Below are 17,606 nucleotides of genomic sequence, written 5' to 3' on the forward strand. Positions count from 1 at the left end.
AGAAATATATCGATCAATTTTGATTCTTTCTTTTTCTATTGATTCTTTTCCGATCAAGATGTATGGATCCATGGGCCTATGTGTCTATATAGATCCTGTTCATGGATTAACAAAAATGTGCAAAAGCTCTATTTGCCTCTGCCATTCTATGAGTCTCTTCCTTCGGCATCCAGTAATTCGAAACTTAATTTGAAAGCCAACCTTTTACCTGTGTGGATCCTATTTCAATGGAAACTTGATGAGTTGATCCGCATACATGTCTTGCCTTGTATGTTTTTAGGAAGTGAAGTGTGTTTTTAGCTCAATTTAATGTCTCTATTTATAGTCTTGCTTAAGATCTTAGGAGTTATTAATTCCAAATTTTTGCTCTTTCTTTTTCTAACCTCCATTGATATTTTGGCACCCTTTGATTCTTAACCATAGAATACGACCCTAATCGAAACACATATATTTGTCTCATATACTATGGAGATGGTGAGATGGGCTATAATTGGAGATACCATTGTTTCTAGTATATAAGTTTCTATAAAAATGGGAAATGTCCTACCTTTAAGTGCTGTTTGAACTATTGATTTACGTAATTGGAACTAACTAATTAGGTTTACCTCAAATTTTATCGGTATCTACTCATTTTTAAGAGTTAGATTAGAAACGACATTTCTTATCTCAATGACACCACAGGGATATTAAATGAATGGAATTGGATATGAATAGAATAGAATAAAATAGAGCCACTTTCAGGTTCTCTATGAATGGAGCCACTACGAAAAAGTTTCGGGAGTTACGAAGGAAACCTCGAGCTCATATTGGTCATGGGTTGAGAACGGAAATTGAATTCTCTGAAACCTAATTTACTGTTGTTCCTCAATAGCTCAGTGGTAGAGCGGTCAACTATTAATCAATTGGTCGGAAGATACTAAAAAAGTCGTGAATATTTTTGGAATGGATTCTTATAAATTCCAAAAATATTAAAAGAAATATAAAGATATATAAAGATATATTAGGGTTACCGGTACCATTGTATTCCTAAATTAAATTAAGCTGATTTGATGGCTATTTGTAGCTGCTGTTTTAGCCAACTCACTAAGGTCAGTCATGTCAGCTTTCCCACATCGGAAATTAGCAAAAAAGAATAACGTTATTTAAAGAAAACGATGATGGCAACAGGGCACGACCTTACTTGAACAGGATCTGTTCTATAGGTTGTACAACTGTGTCCTTGAGTTCTAAGGAGACAAGAACCTTAGTCTGGTGGATGAGTAGCTGCCTTGCGACTAGAGCGTGAATAACGGTTAATGAACCTGTTCTTGGTCCTGTGTGGCTGTAGATGATCGTTCTCGGGTAGGCTCGCCCTGCCTGGGATGGTCGCATGGCGGTCTGACAGACTCAAAAGAATTTTTTTTTTTTTTTTTTTGCGTTCTGAATATGTGTTGTGATGGAAGAAACCCTTTATTTTGTGGGTGAAATCTCAGATTTAGCGTTTAGAATCTGTAGTGTGATGGAACCCTTTATTTTGTTTGTGAAATCTGAGAGCTTTGTTGGTTTGGTTTGGAAGTGGATTGGATGATTAGAATTTGGTTGTTTTTGTGCTGTGTTCTTGAGGTTTTGGGATGGATTTACGTTTGAATTACTATGTTGAATCATTTTTAGCGATGGAGATAGGATGCAGAGTTATGGGAAACATGGATAATATCCACTCTACTTCATGCTCTTTACCTGTTTGTTAAAATGCCTCACACAGACCTGCATCTTCATCTTCGTCTTCAACCCAATGGAGCCTGTCAGGGATGGATGCATTTTCTTTTAACTTTTGGATACAAGATGGGCTTAGTAGATTCACAATTGCACTCGGAACCGCGAGTGTGCAACACTTGTTTTAACCTAGAGAACAAGTCAGTCGTGTAAAATCGAACTTTGCGGACAATTTGGATGTATGGTCGAGCATCTAGTCACATTCTTGACAGAAAATGTTTTATAAAATGTGAGCGAGATAATGAACTTGAACGTTTGTAAATTTCATTTCAATTAAGAATAAACATCAATGAAATAGCATCACTAGTTTATATATCACCGGTTTGATTCGATTTAGAATGCTAAAGGGTCCAATAAGTTGTTGGCTCGGTTTTTCCTTTCGTCCAACCCTCAAAACACCTTTCATCGAGAACAACTCAAGAATACCTTGTCGCCTGCATCAAACTCCAGTTTCTATACCTCACGTCGGTCTGTCTACTCCAAGTTGTATGCATTCTTGCCTTGATCTTTTGCACAGTTTCATTGGTGACTTTGACTAACTCTGGTCCCAATACTTCATAGTTCACATTTGCCTACTTCACACCACGACCTGCATTGTTTCAATATGAAGTTTCAAACCATGTCACATTTCTAATATTTGCAGGAAATCTCTAACGGTTTACGAGACCAAAGCATTGCTACCGATAAAAATTGATATCACATAGTCTCACCTATTCCTCATAGGGTTGAAGTAACATGTGTAAGCTCGTGACTAGAACAGCCCACCACTACTAAATGCTATTATGACCTTTTGTTATCTTAGGTAAACCTAGAACCTTTACATAATCATGATGAAGACATGTGACGATTTTTTTGTAATCGACCAATATTTGTGTTGGGATACATATAATTTATAATTAATCTCTAATATAATTTTATCGTTAATTATGAATGATGACAAAGCTACCTGTGATTTGCTTAAATTTCTCACTCAACAAACATTATAATTTCGAGCACAATGATGATTTAACATAGTTGAGAGATTACTGATGCTTCAACTTTAATCTTCTACTGTCGTTTATGGCTACTATCATATCCTTTTGAGAACTTGTAATGAAAAAGAAGAAACTTTTAAAAAGTGGAAGTTTAATTTATTTTGGTTGAAGGGGCTCAAAGAGTTAAATGTGAGATGAACGGGATTCAATCAAGTTAGCCTAACATCCTTCAATCATGATCCGAACATTCTTAACACAATGGTATATAGGAATCCTAATCCGAACATAGAATTAGAGGCAAAAATACCATTTCTGTAATCAAATGTTAAACGCCCATCCAACTAAAGCAAAGCTTCATCCATTTCACAGGAGATCGAGCTCGGTTCCAACGAACTGAACCAATCGACCAGCCAATCATAGCTGAACCCAACCAAAGCTGGTCGATTGGGTTCGGCCTAATTCTTTCTCTGTGGATCGATTGCGTTCAGTCATTCAAACCAATCAATTCAGCTGGATCATCCAAGAACCAGTTCACACCCCCAACAAATTGCAATGGGCAAGCCACCCATTGCACAGAGATCAAGCTCGGTTCTAACAAACTGGACCAATGAACCAACCTATCATAGCTGAACCAAACCAGAGCTGGTCGATTTGGTTCGGCCTAATTCTTGCTCTGTTGATCGATTTGGTTCAGTCAGTCAAACCAATCGATTCAGCTGGATCATCTAAGAACTGAATCGAACCAGTTCGCAATGGACAATTCTACCATTGCACAGAACATGTGTATCTATATAGTAGTATATGACGGTAAAACCAGGGGCAAAATTATACACAAACAAATGAAAAAATGCAGATTCAATCACCAATCTACAATATGCAATTCCAGTCATTCGTCCAGATGAATACTGCTTCTAACATCAAAACAAAAATGCATTTGCCTAATGATCATCTCAATAATTACAAACTGAGAAGGAAAAACAGCAACCGTTATAAAAGGAAGAACAAAAACAGCAACCGTTACGTTCCCTCCCGGCCGAAATTCTACCCTAAATGATCTCACTCATTCATGCTGCAAAACCCTTACTCCCTTAGATGTAAAAAAAAAAGTATCAGCTAAGCTAGAATTTTCGAAGGGGCATCATCAATTTCAAGTTCTCAGCTCAATGCATCAGAATCTTCATTCCTTTTCAATGGTTGAGTTCATGGAAGTCAGTCAATATGACAACAAAGCCCAAACAAAACGAGCTAATTAAGAAACTAATTAAATGATAAAATAAAAACAGTAAGCTTTGGACCTCTGCAACTTCATACCCTATGACAAAAAGTATCTAAGTACTCTTCGATTTCGGTTTCTTCGAACGTTTGACAGGCAGGCTTCTTACACCTTTCTTAGCCCTCATTGCAACAGCTCTCCTTTTTGTTCTTTTAGTTGTGGCAGGGAATTCCAAGATAGGACCTGGAGGTATTCCTTTCTTAAGGGCACTTCCCCTCGGAGTAACGGTGGGGGGCAGTCTCAAACTTTCCGGTGGCAACGGATTATGGGGTTTCCACACCAAGTTATTTTTCATGGAAAATCTTACCTTCTTTACACTATTCTCTCCACTTTTTGCAGCTGTATTTCCTTCAGTGTCAACTTGGTTAGGAAGTACTACATCATGTGTCTGCTGCACATCCGCCTTCTTCGCTCTCTTTCTTTTCTTGACTGAGCCATTGGCTGATATTACAGGGCTCATAACATTGTCTCCAAACTCAGCTTCAGCAGCAACCCTCTCGAATTGCATCTGAAGGTTCGATATCACAGATTCATCAAACGTTATCATATTTCCATCACTAATCTGTTCATTATTAGAATTCTCACCGTTAGCAACAACTATATTCTCATCGTCCTTATTCATATGAGTATTGTTAGAAACAAGATCAGAAATACCGTTCGTGTTCTTCTTCGCCTTCTTAGTCTTCTTCTTGCCACTGCCATCGGTGGCCTTTTTAGTCTTCTTTTTCTTTTTAAGTGCCTTATCAGTGATTTCATCGCTAACATCAACATCAGCCATGGAAATTTCTTCACTGGAAATAGGAACCAAAGTAGGAACTTCATCCCCATCTTGCTCTTGAAGATCTGGCATGGAAATTTCAATCCCCGACGAGATAAAACTTTTCTCCAACTTCTGATACTCTTCGTGCATCGCAAACAGTACCTTTCTATTCGATTGACAACAATCAGGTGAAGAACCCAATTCATAAAATGTAGAGGAGAAAAGGTTTGTCAATGGAATTGTCCCATACACAACTATATCATCATCAGAGTTGATATCCTCTCCACATTTTCGACGCTCGAGCAATTGCTTCCCCATTTTAAGTAACACATCAAAAAGATTAGATTTAATTTTGCCCAACATAACTTTATCAGACAATTTAGCCATGGACAAAATGAATGGCTTGAACACGATATCAATAACTTCCTTCCCAAGAGGAAGAAACGGCCTAAGTTCTTCAAGAAACACAGAAGCAATTTGATAATTAACACCATTCCCATGAAACTTATCATCAGTGAAAAACACCCTTTCTTCCAAAACTTGAACTGAACGACGACACAGTTCCAAATCCCAAGAATTCTTCTTCAACAAAGCAAAAAACTGGTGCATAAATCTACGAATCAAAAGGTAAAACTTATCTAACCTAAGCGCATCAATGCCAGCCCATTCACGACGCATGGTGACAAGAAAAATAGAAAAGTACTGAAAAGCAAGCGGCAATTCGAGATGTAGGAGCAAAGAAGCAAGGCGATTAATAAGCTCGGTTTGAACATGAAGCTTATCGGCATGCCAAACACAGTAGAACAAACCCTTCCAGAGCTTCTTCATATCGCCATCGGAGAGGCTCGTTTGAGTGGGAAGCCATGTCTTAATGATTACACGGAGGGTTTTATCCCGAGTCGCCTTGTTGGAGGACGCCAAAAGCTTAATCAATGAAGTGAAATCTTGATCTCCTTCAACCACCTCCATTTTTTTACAGAAAAAGCTTGCTCGTTCGCTTTCAGATTCAGAAAAGAGGAAAAAATCTGAATAGAGACGCCGAATTAGGTTGAAAGTCGAGATTCGTGTAAGGAAAAAGGATCGATTTCGATGAAATTGGAGATTCCCAATTCCCAGAAGGCCGAACAGCGGCGTTTTGAGAGAACCCTAGATGTTAATTGGAGCCTGGCGGAGGTCGTTAAGAAGTTCATAATTAGGTTAGAAATTGGTAAGTTATTTTCTAAACTTTAAATTTATATTTTAAAATATTTTTGAAATTTTTAAATAAATTATTAAATTTTTAAATTCATCCCAAATCTAAAAAACTTCGAACCAATCCAACCGAAATGTTAGATAGCATTTTAGATTGGGTTGGGTTTATTTTTTTAGAACCGTCTTTCGAGTTTATTGGATAAAGGTTTGAGTCAACATGAACGCACTGCGTTCATGTTGACAGCTAGGCTACTTGCCCTCACCATCACTGTTAGATGCAGACAAGATGCTCCTTACAAATGCAGCCACACGCAGCTCCTCGACCTTGCTCTAGCCAACAGCTTGACAACTCAACCCAACCCTAGATTGGGTTGGGTTGAGCCGAGAAAATAGAGAGTTGCCTTAAAAGAGTAGCTCTCTATGTTAATATTTGAGATTATCTTAACGTGTACTCTTCATGAGGACCACTTCAAGGCGATATAAATGAATCAATGCATTAATGGACTCAACTGTTAAGATTCTCTGTGTTAGTATTTGAGATTATCTTAACGTATAATCTTCACGGTGGGTCACTTCAAGGCGGTGAATGAATCAATGCATTAATGGACCCAAATCTTAAGGTTGATTCAATAAAGTTAGATGCCACGAGTCATTGGCAATTAGCTAAAGTTAAACCTAATTATAACACAGTTCTCATCCAGAACTACATAACTGTTAATGATTTGTCAATGTAGATATACAAGTCAAGTTTTTTAAACAGTGTAACACAATTTACAGATATCATCTTCAAAATTTTTAAAATAGGCTAATTTCACAATAACTCATAACCGAATGAGCTATAACACGTAACACGATCATATCTACAGAATAAGAAGAAGAAGGTTTTCACTCAATTAGGCAACAATTTCTCAAGTTGCTTAGCGGTTGTACTTCAACATTATGTGTTCCGAGAATGTGAGGAAGGACACACGTTTGAGTTTTGTCCTAATAATCCAGCCATTAGAAATCAAGCCTAGATATGTCTATAGGGCGGGGCGGGTCAGGGAAGTCTTCCCCTTCCCCTTCCCGTCACCTTTTCATTCTCATCCCCACAAAAATTTTCATTTATTTTTGTGGGGATCAAAGTGGAGAATGTCACGAGGAATGCACAGGATCAAGTTTCGTCTGAAGAATTTTTCTCTATATTTTTATTTTATTAAAAAATGATTCTTCCTAATCGAGAGATCATCTCGATTCCATTAGTAATGAAAATTCAACAACTAAAAGAAAATTCGATTCTTTGGGATCATTTATTTCTTCAAACGGAACAAACAGAGATAGAATCAGACCGAATTAACTTATTTTAACTTAAATATTACCATCACAGTCTCGAAACGTTAGATGTGGTAATATATAAGTATTACAATCCTTATCTCCGACCTTTTCTTTACTAAACTCGAGCCTATTAAACTTAAGCTAAGGCACAACAAAACATAAGCGTTTAATAGCTTATTAAGAAAACATACCTTTAAAACTTTTTGTATTATCCTCAACTTTTATACACGTTTCACAACTACATCTGAAGTAGAAATTTTGTTAGAATATTAGATGAAAAGTCAATGGGATAGAACGTTGTTCTTAATTTCAACCAACATTACTAGATGTTCTAGGTTTCCTTTGATATTTAAATAATTTTTTATTAACCTAATAATGTTTTTAAACAAAATATAATCCATAATATATTTTGAATTTGCACTTAAAAATATAAGTGGCAAGTAGAGATGGTGTTAAAATAAGAATTCTTTATTGTTATGCTTCTAAACCAACTCCACTCCTTTGTTCAAATCGTTTATCTTCAAATCAGGAAACGATTAGGAACAAGAAAGCAATGTTCATCGGAGAAGATTTTCGATTCAAATTTCCAATTCCGAATTTCCTTTCGTCTGTGATCGGATCAACAACATGAACACGGGACGAACATTCGCGGGTTTCTCCAAATTCAAAGGCTGTTGTTCTTCATTGAAACCTTTTTTCCTCCTCTAATGGCGTTTTTCTCTCTACCCATCTATCGTTTCGCCTTCGCCTCCATTTCCGTCCTCCTCTTCCTCTGTTTCTTCATCTTCTCCAAACGAAAAACAGATGTTTCCCTCTCTATCTACCAAGATCTCTCTTCCCAATCCCCATTCACCGTCTCTCTCTCTCCTCCTCCTCCGATCATTCCTCCGATCATTCCTCCTCCTTCAATGCCCGAACCCCAGATCCATTTTCCCGTTTCTGGGTCCGATTCCTCTGTTATTGAGCCCTTAACGAGCCCATCTGTCCAAGAAACAGAGGTTTCTAATGGCGAAAAGGGATCGGTGGCTGAAGGTAAAGCTGCTACTGGTTCTTTGGCGGCTCGTAATGGTGCTGATTTGTTAAGGGAGGGATTGAAGAAATGTGATCTTTACATGGGGAGCTGGGTTAAAGATGAGAAGCATTATCCAGTTTATAGGGTGGGTTCTTGCCCATATGTTGATGAGGCTTATGATTGTGGGAACAATGGTAGAGCTGATTCTGAGTATACCAAATGGCGATGGAAGCCTTACGGCTGTGATCTTCCCAGGTATATATATCTATTGTTGATGAATTCAATGGCCACTTTATCTCATTCTATTGGATTTGCATGTATCTATATGAATAATAAAAGGTTTAGAGAGGATGATTCCAGTCGTGGTAGCCTAAGATTTAATATCTTTCGAATTATCTTACCTACCGAATCAAGTAGAATCAAACGATTGTCTCGTGAGAGTAATTGAGGGAAGGTGTTTTCCATTAGAACTCTAGCATGATCATGAGTTTGTGGAGGTATTAACCTCGTTGCAATGCCTTAATTTATCTGGGTGAGATCCCATATCGGTTGGGGAGGAGAACAAAACACTCTTTATAAGGGTGTGGAGACCTCTCCCTAGTTGATGTGTTTTAAAAACCTTGAGGGGAAGCTCGAAAGGGAAATAGAGGACAATATCTGCTAGTGGTGAGTGCCGACAAGAAGGTTGAGCCCCGAAGAGTGTTCCTTTATCTATGGAGAATTGTTGGATCTTGCTATTCATTTTGTTGCCTCCCTTGGATTAGTCATTGTGTGTGTGTGAGAGAGATTTCTTATGCCTTAGGTTGTTGGATGACTTACGGTGAGATCCCACATCAGTTGGAGTGAGGAACGAAACATTCCTTATAAAGGTGTAGAAACCTCTCCCTTGTAGACGCGTTTTAAAACCGTGAGACTCACGGCGATATATAACGGGCCAAAGCGGACAATATTTGCTAGTGGTGTGCTTGGGTTGTTGTTACAAATGGTATTAGAGCCAACACCGAACAATGTACCAGCAAGGACACTGGGCCCTCAAGAAGGGTGGATTGTGAAATCCCACATTGGTTGGAGAGGGGAACGAAGCATTCCTTATAAGGGTGTGGAAACCCCTCCCTAGCAGACGTGTATTAAAACTAAGGCTGACGACGATATATAACGGGTTAAAGCGGACAATATTTGCTAGCAGTGGGCTTGGACTATTGAAACAAATGGTATCAGAGTCAAGCACCGAACAATGTACTTGCGAGGACACTGGGCCCCCAAGAGGGGTGGATTGTGAAATCCCACATTGGTTGAAGAGATGAACAGAGCATTCCTTATAAGAGTGTGGAAACCTCTCTCTAGTAGACGTGCTTTAAAACAGTGTGACTGACAATGATACGTAACGGGTCAAAGTGGACAATATTTAGTAGCGGTGAGTTTGGGTGTAGATTTTACATTGACTTCCCTCCACTGATTTTGTATCTATGTTTGTTTGCCTGAAGCTTAAAATGAGCCATTGAGTGTAGATTTTACATGTCTACTAACAAAAGTATCATGTTTTCACATGTAGCTCAGATTTAATGCCACAGACTTTTTGGTGAGACTGAAAGGGAAACGATTGATGCTTGTCGGAGATTCTATGAACCGAAACCAGTTCGAGTCGATCCTTTGTCTCCTTAGAGAAGGGCTTCGAGATAAGAAGAGAATGTTTGAGACCCATGGCTATAAAATATCTAAGGGAAGGGGTTACTTTGTCTTCAAATTTAAGGTAATCAAGTTCATTTTTAAGTCTTTGCTGCTTCTGTTAAGTAAATGGCTAAGTTCAGAAACGTCTGGCAGGATTATGGCTGTACTGTGGAATTTGTGAGATCGCATTTTCTTGTGCGGGAAGGAATTCGTATAAATGCTCAAGGAAACTCGAACCCGACTCTATCGATTGATCGAATCGATAAAACTTCTGGGCGCTGGAAGCGAGCTGATATTCTTGTGTTCAATACTGCTCATTGGTGGACTCATGGAAAGACGGCTCGAGGGTAAGCATTTATCTTGGATTCTGTTGGATTTTACCTCGAATTATCATTGGATTCTGTGGCAAGCGAACTGATGTGAGATCTTATATCGGTTAGAGAGAGAAACGAAGCATTCCTTATAAGGGTGTGGAAACCTCTCCCTAGTGGATGCGTTTTAGAATCTTGAGGGGAAGCCTGGGAGGGAAATCCCAAAGAAGACGATATCTGCTAACAGCGGACTTGGGCTATTACAAATGGTATCAGAGTCAGTCACGGGACAGTGTGAGGCACTGGTGGGAGTAGGGTTAGACCCTCTCCATAGTAGACACGTTTTAAAAATCGTGAGGCTGACGACGAGATGCAATGAGCTAAAACGGACTATATCTGTTAGTGGCAGGCTTGGGCTGTTACAAATGGTATCAGAGCCATACATTGGGCGGTGTGTCAACGAGGACGTTGGGCTCCCAAGGGAGGGTGGATTGTGAGATCCCACATCGGTTGGGGAAGGGAACGAAACATTCCTTATAAGGGTGTGGAAACCTCTCCCTAGTGGACGCGTTTTAAAATCTTGAGGGGAAACCCTGGAAGGAAAGTCCAAAGAGGATAATATCTGTTAGCAGTGGACTTGGGCTGTTACAAATGGTATCAAAGCCCATCACCAGACAGTGCAAGGCACTGGTCAGGGTAGGGCTAGATCCTCTCCACAATAAACGCGTTTTAAAAACCGTGATGCTGACGACGATACGTAACGTGCCAAAACGGACTATATCTGTTAGTGGTAGACGCTATTACAAATGGTATCAGAGCCAGACACTAGGTTGTGTGTCAACAAAGAGCTGGACCCCCAAGGGGGTGGATTGTGAGATCCCACATCAGTTGGAGAGGGGAACGAAACATTCTTTATAAGGGTATGGAAACCTCTTCCTAGAGGACGCGTTTTAAAACCTTGAGGGGGAGCCGGAAGGGAAACTCAAAGAGGACAATATTTGTTAACAGTGGGCTTGGGCTGTTACAGAAAACATCCATCGTCTCCCTATCGGATAATGCATGACGAAACTTGAATGAAAAAGAGAAATAGCTCCGAGAAAAAGCAAGACATCAACCAGCCACAAGACGATTTCTCATAGAAGACAAGTGTTATAAACAAGGAGGCATATAGCAAACAGGCAATCCCCCACCTGCCTATCTTCAGAGAAATGCTTTTCCTTACCATTTCCCACCTCACATTGAACTAAATCAGTAAAAGAGAGAGCTACAAACATTTCTTATTTCGAGTTAAAGATATCTACCTCTACTGGTGTGGGAGCGATCCTAGTTAGGGAAGACTAAGACGGCGCCTCACATATGGTAGATGCCCCGACGGTAGGGCCTTATGGGGAAGGGCCCAACCCAATAAGGACAGCACACCCCACTTCAAGTATAACAACCCAGATCCACCGCTAGCAGATATTGTCCTCTTTGGGCTTTTCCTTTCGAGCTTCCCCTCAAGGCTTTAAAACACGTCTGCTAGGGGAAGGTTTCCACACCCTTATGAAGGGTGTTTTATTCTCCTCCCCAATTAATGTGGGACATCACAATTCACCCCCCTTTGGGGCCCAGCGAGGACGCTGGCACTCGTTCATTTCTCCAATCAGTGTGGGACCACCCTCAAATCCACCCGCCTTTGGGACCCAGCGTCCTTACTGGCACACCGCCTCATGTCTACCCCCTTCGGGGAACAGCGAGAAGGCTGGCACATCGTCCGGTGTCTGGCTCTGATACTATTTGTAACGACCCAGACCCACCACTAGCAGATGTTGTCCTCTTTGGGCTTTCCCTTTTGGGCGTCCCTTCAAGGCTTTAAAACGCGTCGGCTAGGGGAAGGTTTCCACACCCTTATAAAGGGTATTTAGTTCTCCTCTCCAACCAATGCAGGACATTACATCACATATGGGTAGCAAGAGGCGCTTATGCCCAACGCTCGGGCCTTATGGGGAAGGGCCCAACCCAATAGGGACCGCACACCCCACTGCAAGCACACCCTATATTGACTTTTTCACTCTTTCTAGTAGGTGGAACCAGTAACACATGAGCAGGTTAGATGCGTGGGGTAGAGGGCTCATAGTACCCCCTTTCTTCGCACCTTGATAAAAAATAAACTTCTTTAGTGTAGCTTACTCATACTAATACAATTTAATGATACAGGATAAACTATTATAAAGAAGGTAACGTTCTTTACCCAAAGTTCGATGCTGTCGAGGCTTACAGACGAGCGCTCAAGACGTGGGGAAACTGGATCGATCGTAATATAAATCCAGCCAAGCAATTGGTCTTCTATAGAGGATATTCTTCAGCTCATTTCAGGTGAAAATTTTGTTCCTCTTTTGTTGAAAACAGCTTTGGATAGCCATAGATGTTTGATGAAACGATGAACTCTGCATAACAGAGGTGGAGATTGGGATTCAGGAGGATCATGCAATGGTGAAACTGAGCCAGTCTTAACTGGTGCCATCCTCAATAACTATCCTCTGAAAATGAAGATAGTCGAGGAAACGATCAAGCGAATGAAGGTACCCGTCATACTTTTGAACGTTACGAGGCTTACCAATTTTCGTAAGGATGGTCATCCATCGATCTATGGTAAGAATCGGACCGCTACGAAGAAGGTTTCAAAGAGACGACAGGACTGCAGCCATTGGTGTCTCCCCGGAGTTCCCGACGCATGGAATGAACTTATCTATGCCTCTCTGATCTCTTGGTCGAAAAAATCTAAGTCAAGCTAGTTGAGGTATAGCAACATTCTTTTGTTCCACTTGGTGAAGGCTGCAGTCTGATCAAGCTGCAATTTTGATATTATTTATGACTAATTTTAGAATAAATGTGTGATATTAGCTCAAGGTTTAGATTGGATATTTTGAATGCATGGTTGACCTAGTATCCACCGAAATGACTCGTGTTGCACTTAAGAAAAAGAAAGATCCTACCGTTATTGCTTACTCAAATATTAAGATCTTAAGAGTTTTGTAATGGTTTGTGTTCAGGATTTGGATCGGGATTCTGAATGTAGATATAGCATTTGATGGTCTCGGCATACCCTAACACATGTTCATCTTTGGAAAATTCATACGAGATCATCCAATATAGATGTGCTTCAAGCATAGCACGCTTAACCATGAATAGATAGTGACTTTCAATTATTTTAAGTTTTTCTTAGTCTTCATATCTTCAGGATCGCTCTTATCTAAATGTGGTTTTGGTTCATTTATATATCTTTCTTTTACTCGGGTGTCATAGGTTTTGACTCCAACAAAATTGAACCATAAGGTTTATATGAAAAACAGCTTTCGATTAAATTTGAACATCAATCTTACTTATATCGTGATTATATTAGAGCTTTGGCTCAACCCTTTGGTTTCAAATTTCGGTAGTTAAACTGATCATGCTTCAATAAGAATATAAATTCAAAGATAAACATGCAAAATACTAAAGCTATTACTCAACTTAGATTATATTAAAGTAGAGATCGGCACGTTTTTAACTCACACATTAGACAACAAGGAATCCTCCTCGGTTTCCAAAAAATTACTCAACATTGATTCATTATGTATCGCCGACAGCCTTACGATTTTAAAACGTGTCTACTAAGGAGAGCTTTCCACACCCTTATAAGGAATGTGAATAATCCACTCTTCTTAGAGGCCCAATGTTCACGCTGACATACCGTCCACTGTCTAGCTCTGATACCATTTGTAACTGCTCAAGCCCACCATTAGCATATATTGTCTGTTTTGACCCGTTACGTATCGTCGTCAGCCTCATAGTTTTAAAACGTGTCTACTAATGAGTGCTTTCCACACCCTTATAAGGAATGTGAACAATTCACTCTTCTTGGAGGCCCAATGTTCACGTTGACACACCATCCGGTGTCTGGCTTTGATATCATTTGCAACAGCCTAAGCCCACCATTAGCACGTATTGTCTTTTTTGGTCAGCCTTAGAGTTTTAAAACGTGTTTACAGGGAAAGCTTTTCACACCCTTATAAGGAATGCGAACAATCCACTCTTCTTGGAGGCCCAATGTTCATGCTGACATGCCATCTGGTGTGCTATGATATTATTTGTAATAACCCAAGTCCACCATTAGTACATATTTTCTGTTTTGGCCCATTACATATCGCCATCAATCTCACAGTTTTAAGACGCGTTTACTACACCCTTATAAAGAATGTTTCGTTCTCATCTCTAATAACAGTCTAATCATCACGTTAAGGTTAAGTTACAAACTATTTAGAATCATTTTACAAACTTGAATGATTAAAGTGACTCATTTGAAACCTCTGACGCTAGTGCAGAAGGTACGTACCTCGAGAGGGCTAGCTCATGGGATGAGTGACAGGTAGAATAGTCTAAACTAGTCCATTCGAATATGCCTAAATCATTACAAATTTAAAATTAAAATGGCTAAATCATCCCCTAATATCCAAACCATAAACAATTAAACGACAATAATCCAAATAATTAAAAATATTGTATTGTTTTATGTTGTTTTGGACCATTCCCATTTCCAGATTCCATCAACGAATCATCCTCTTTCTCCTTCTCCTCAACGTCTATCTCCAAATTCTTTCCACTCTTTTTCTCTTCTCTCTTCCCGAGGCCTTACCATCATTTCAACACTAAAACTCCCACACCCTCTTCGATTTTCTTCCATTCTTCCCCATTTCCTCCAAATCATTGTACTTCATCTCTGTTGTCTTCGTCGCCTCTGATTATAATCCATGTAATGTCTCTTTCTCCTCTGTTTATTCTGTTGTTAGATTGTGTTTCTATTATCGTATCGGCTGTTTGTTTGGTGGGTTTTTTCTAGTCAATTTGTGAATGATTTGTGGGTTTGAAGGTTTTGATGGATTGGATGATATTTAGGGTCGATTGTGGAACTGGGTTTGTGGTATGGGTTTCGATCGAGGTAATGACACAATGATCTCAGGTGAGTAGAGTGTAAATCTTTTGTATTCCTTGATTATGAAGCTGGAGGGAAATAATGGGTTTGTTTTTTCCTCTTCCATGGAGGTTGATCTTGCTGTTTGGATGATGTTTCTGGATGATTTTGTTGGCTTTATCTGTTGGGGTTTGAGTTTTGTTCGTTGTTGTGCTCGATGATCTCTTATTTCTGTGTTCATGGAGAGAGAATTGCTATATGAAGTATTTGTTTATGGCAAGGACATGCAGAATCTTTGGTTGCTTGTGATCTTGTGCATGATCATTGTGTTTTGCTTTGATGAAACCCTACGTTTTCATTGAGAGAAGTGTAAGAATAGGAGCAACCGAAAAACTGTGAGATCGCACATTGGTTGGAGAGGAGAACGAAACACCCTTTATAAGGGTGTGGAAACCTCTCTCTAGCATACGCATTTTAAAACCCTTGAGGAGAAGCTTGAAAGGTAAAGCTAAAAAGGACAATATCTGCTAGCGGTGGGCTTGGACTGTTACAAATGGTTTTAGAGCCAGACAATGGGCGATGTGCCAGCGAGGAGGCTGAGCACCGAAGGAGGTGGACATGAGGTTATGCGTCAGCGAGGAGGATGAGCCCCGAAGGGGCTGGACATGAGGCGATGTGCCAGCAAGGTAATGGGCCCTGAACGGGGTGGATTGTAGATCCCACATCGGTTGGGGAAGAGAACGAAACACCATTTATAAAGGTGTGGAAACCTCTCTCTAGCAAGCAAGAAGGCTGACCCCCGAAGGGGGTGGATATGAGATGATGTGTCAGCAAGGAGGCTGAGCTCCGAAGAAAGGTGGACATGAGACGATGTGCCAGCTGTGCCAGCAAGGACGCTGGGCCCCAAAGGGGGTAGGTTGTGAGATCCCACATCAATTGGGGAAGAGAACGAAACACCCTTTATAAGGGTGTGGAAACCTCTCTCTAACAAGCGAGGAGGTTGAGCCCCTAAGGGGGTGGACATGAGGCGATGTGTCAGCGAGGAGGCTGAGCCCTGAAGAAGGGTGGACATGAGGCGATGTGCCAGCAAGGACACTGGCCTCGAAGGGGGTAGATTGTGAAATCCCACATCGGTTGGGGAAGAGAATAGAACACCCTTTATAAGAGTGTGGAAACCTCTCCTTAGTAAACGCGTTTTAAAAATCTTGAGGGAAAACTCGAAAGGGAAAGCCCAAAGAAGACAATATCTGCTAACAATGAGTTGCTCAGGACATAGTAAACTTTTATGTTATTTTCTGAACAAAATATATTTTATCCGATTTATAATTTCCACGATGTTGTGTCTTGAGAATAGTTGTAAACTTCGTCTTTCTTGGATGAGCAGTATATTTCTGTCATTGTTTCGCGTTTTGACTTGTAAATACGTGTTTGTCTTGTTCTTAAATGTTCGAAGTTGGGATTACGTTTCTACGGAACAATCGAACTGAGGTTTATTCACCCTCTTAGTACTCATTTTCTTTGATCAAATCCAATAAATGTTTCTTTTTGCAATCTCTTTTGACTCTACTTTTCCTTTCCTATAAAAAGATTGTAAACTAAGATTATGTCTCAGTCTTCAGCAGGATTTTGGATCATGGAATGATGTGGTTTCAGTGCTGATACATTACCAATATGGTTGGTGGTGAAGAAAATGACTTGAATGATGCAAGTTTCTCAAACAACAAAGGAACTCCACGCCGAGATGTTGTACCCATTTCGTTGTCTTCATCGTCTTTGTCATCGTCTTCATCCGAGAATGAGTTACGCAAGACAAGGAACGAGAATGGTCAATCTCAATGTAATGACAACGCGTCTCATGAACTGGTACTATACAACCCTCCTGCTGGTGATGGAGGTGCAAACGAACCCATATCGCCACCTATCGAGAACCGACGTCCATCATTACTTGGACATTTCACTCCCAAATCTTCCAGAGTTATGCTCTCAGTAGGGGCCTTTACTATCCAGTGTGCTGGCTGTTTTAAATGGAGGCTCATTCCATCAAAGGAAAAGTATGAGGAAATACGTGAACATCTGTTGGAACAACCTTTTTACTGTGAAAATGCTCGTGAGTGGCGGCCTGATATCTCTTGTGATGATCCTGCCGACATTACTCAAGATGGAAGTAGGCTTTGGGCGATCGACAAGCCTAATATAGCACGGCCCCCTCTCGGCTGGCAAAGGCAATTACACATAAGAGGTGAAGGAAGCACCAAGTTTGCTGATGTGTATGTACTTTGAACTCTGTATTCTCACTGCTTTTTGTGTGTTTTATTACCTATTCATGTCGTTAGTTAGATTTGGACTGCTGCCATCACTCTCGTCGTCTCTGAAAGTCATATTCTTAGATTTTTCGGGTTTTTTTTTTTTTTTTTTTTTTTT

The 17,606-nt window shown here is 40.1% G+C and overlaps 3 protein-coding genes and 1 non-coding gene across 8 annotated transcripts in view; 3 read left to right on the plus strand and 1 right to left on the minus strand.

Annotated features, from left to right (window-relative positions):
• Positions 1-1,170: 1,170 nt before the first annotated feature.
• On the plus strand, positions 1,171-1,387 carry LOC111465807. The gene has a single exon (XR_002714299.1). It is a non-coding gene; the product is annotated as a Plant small nucleolar RNA U3 (small nucleolar RNA).
• A 2,179-nt stretch (positions 1,388-3,566) lies between these two features.
• LOC111465388 (ribosomal RNA processing protein 1 homolog B-like) lies at positions 3,567-5,944 on the minus strand. Of its 3 annotated transcripts, none has more exons than XM_023109735.1 (2): positions 4,654-5,944; positions 4,425-4,507 (listed from the first exon to the last, which is right to left on the minus strand). In XM_023109735.1, exons 1-2 carry the CDS (start codon positions 5,726-5,728, stop codon positions 4,482-4,484), a joined length of 1,101 nt encoding a protein of 366 aa, XP_022965503.1. In that variant the 5' UTR covers positions 5,729-5,944; the 3' UTR covers positions 4,425-4,481. The 3 variants fall into 3 exon arrangements, with proteins under 3 accessions (XP_022965500.1, XP_022965503.1, XP_022965502.1); XM_023109734.1 differs by having other exon boundaries at positions 4,585-5,944; XM_023109732.1 differs by having other exon boundaries at positions 3,567-5,944.
• A 1,830-nt stretch (positions 5,945-7,774) lies between these two features.
• On the plus strand, positions 7,775-13,242 carry LOC111465392 (protein trichome birefringence-like 5). Its single transcript, XM_023109740.1, has 5 exons — positions 7,775-8,531; positions 9,834-10,026; positions 10,098-10,291; positions 12,452-12,610; positions 12,693-13,242. Exons 1-5 carry the CDS (start codon positions 7,972-7,974, stop codon positions 13,027-13,029), a joined length of 1,443 nt encoding a protein of 480 aa, XP_022965508.1. The 5' UTR covers positions 7,775-7,971; the 3' UTR covers positions 13,030-13,242.
• Positions 13,243-14,815: 1,573 nt separating this feature from the next.
• Positions 14,816-17,606, plus strand: part of LOC111465393 (methyl-CpG-binding domain-containing protein 2-like) — a 5,369-nt gene continuing 2,578 nt past the window's right edge. The window contains exons 1-3 of one of the 3 annotated variants that reach the window (XM_023109743.1): positions 14,816-15,026; positions 15,170-15,233; positions 16,798-17,452. In XM_023109743.1, the coding sequence (XP_022965511.1) occupies positions 16,857-17,452 (596 nt within the window). In that variant the 5' untranslated portion in view covers positions 14,816-15,026; positions 15,170-15,233; positions 16,798-16,856. Of the gene's footprint in view, positions 15,027-15,169; positions 15,234-16,638; positions 16,674-16,797; positions 17,453-17,606 lie in introns of all 3 variants that reach the window. The other 2 variants (XM_023109744.1, XM_023109742.1) reach the window with 2 other exon arrangements.

The sequence above is a fragment of the Cucurbita maxima genome, unplaced genomic scaffold, assembly GCF_002738345.1.
Source record: "Cucurbita maxima cultivar Rimu unplaced genomic scaffold, Cmax_1.0 Cma_Scf00029, whole genome shotgun sequence".
Classification (NCBI taxonomy): Eukaryota; Viridiplantae; Streptophyta; class Magnoliopsida; order Cucurbitales; family Cucurbitaceae; genus Cucurbita; species Cucurbita maxima.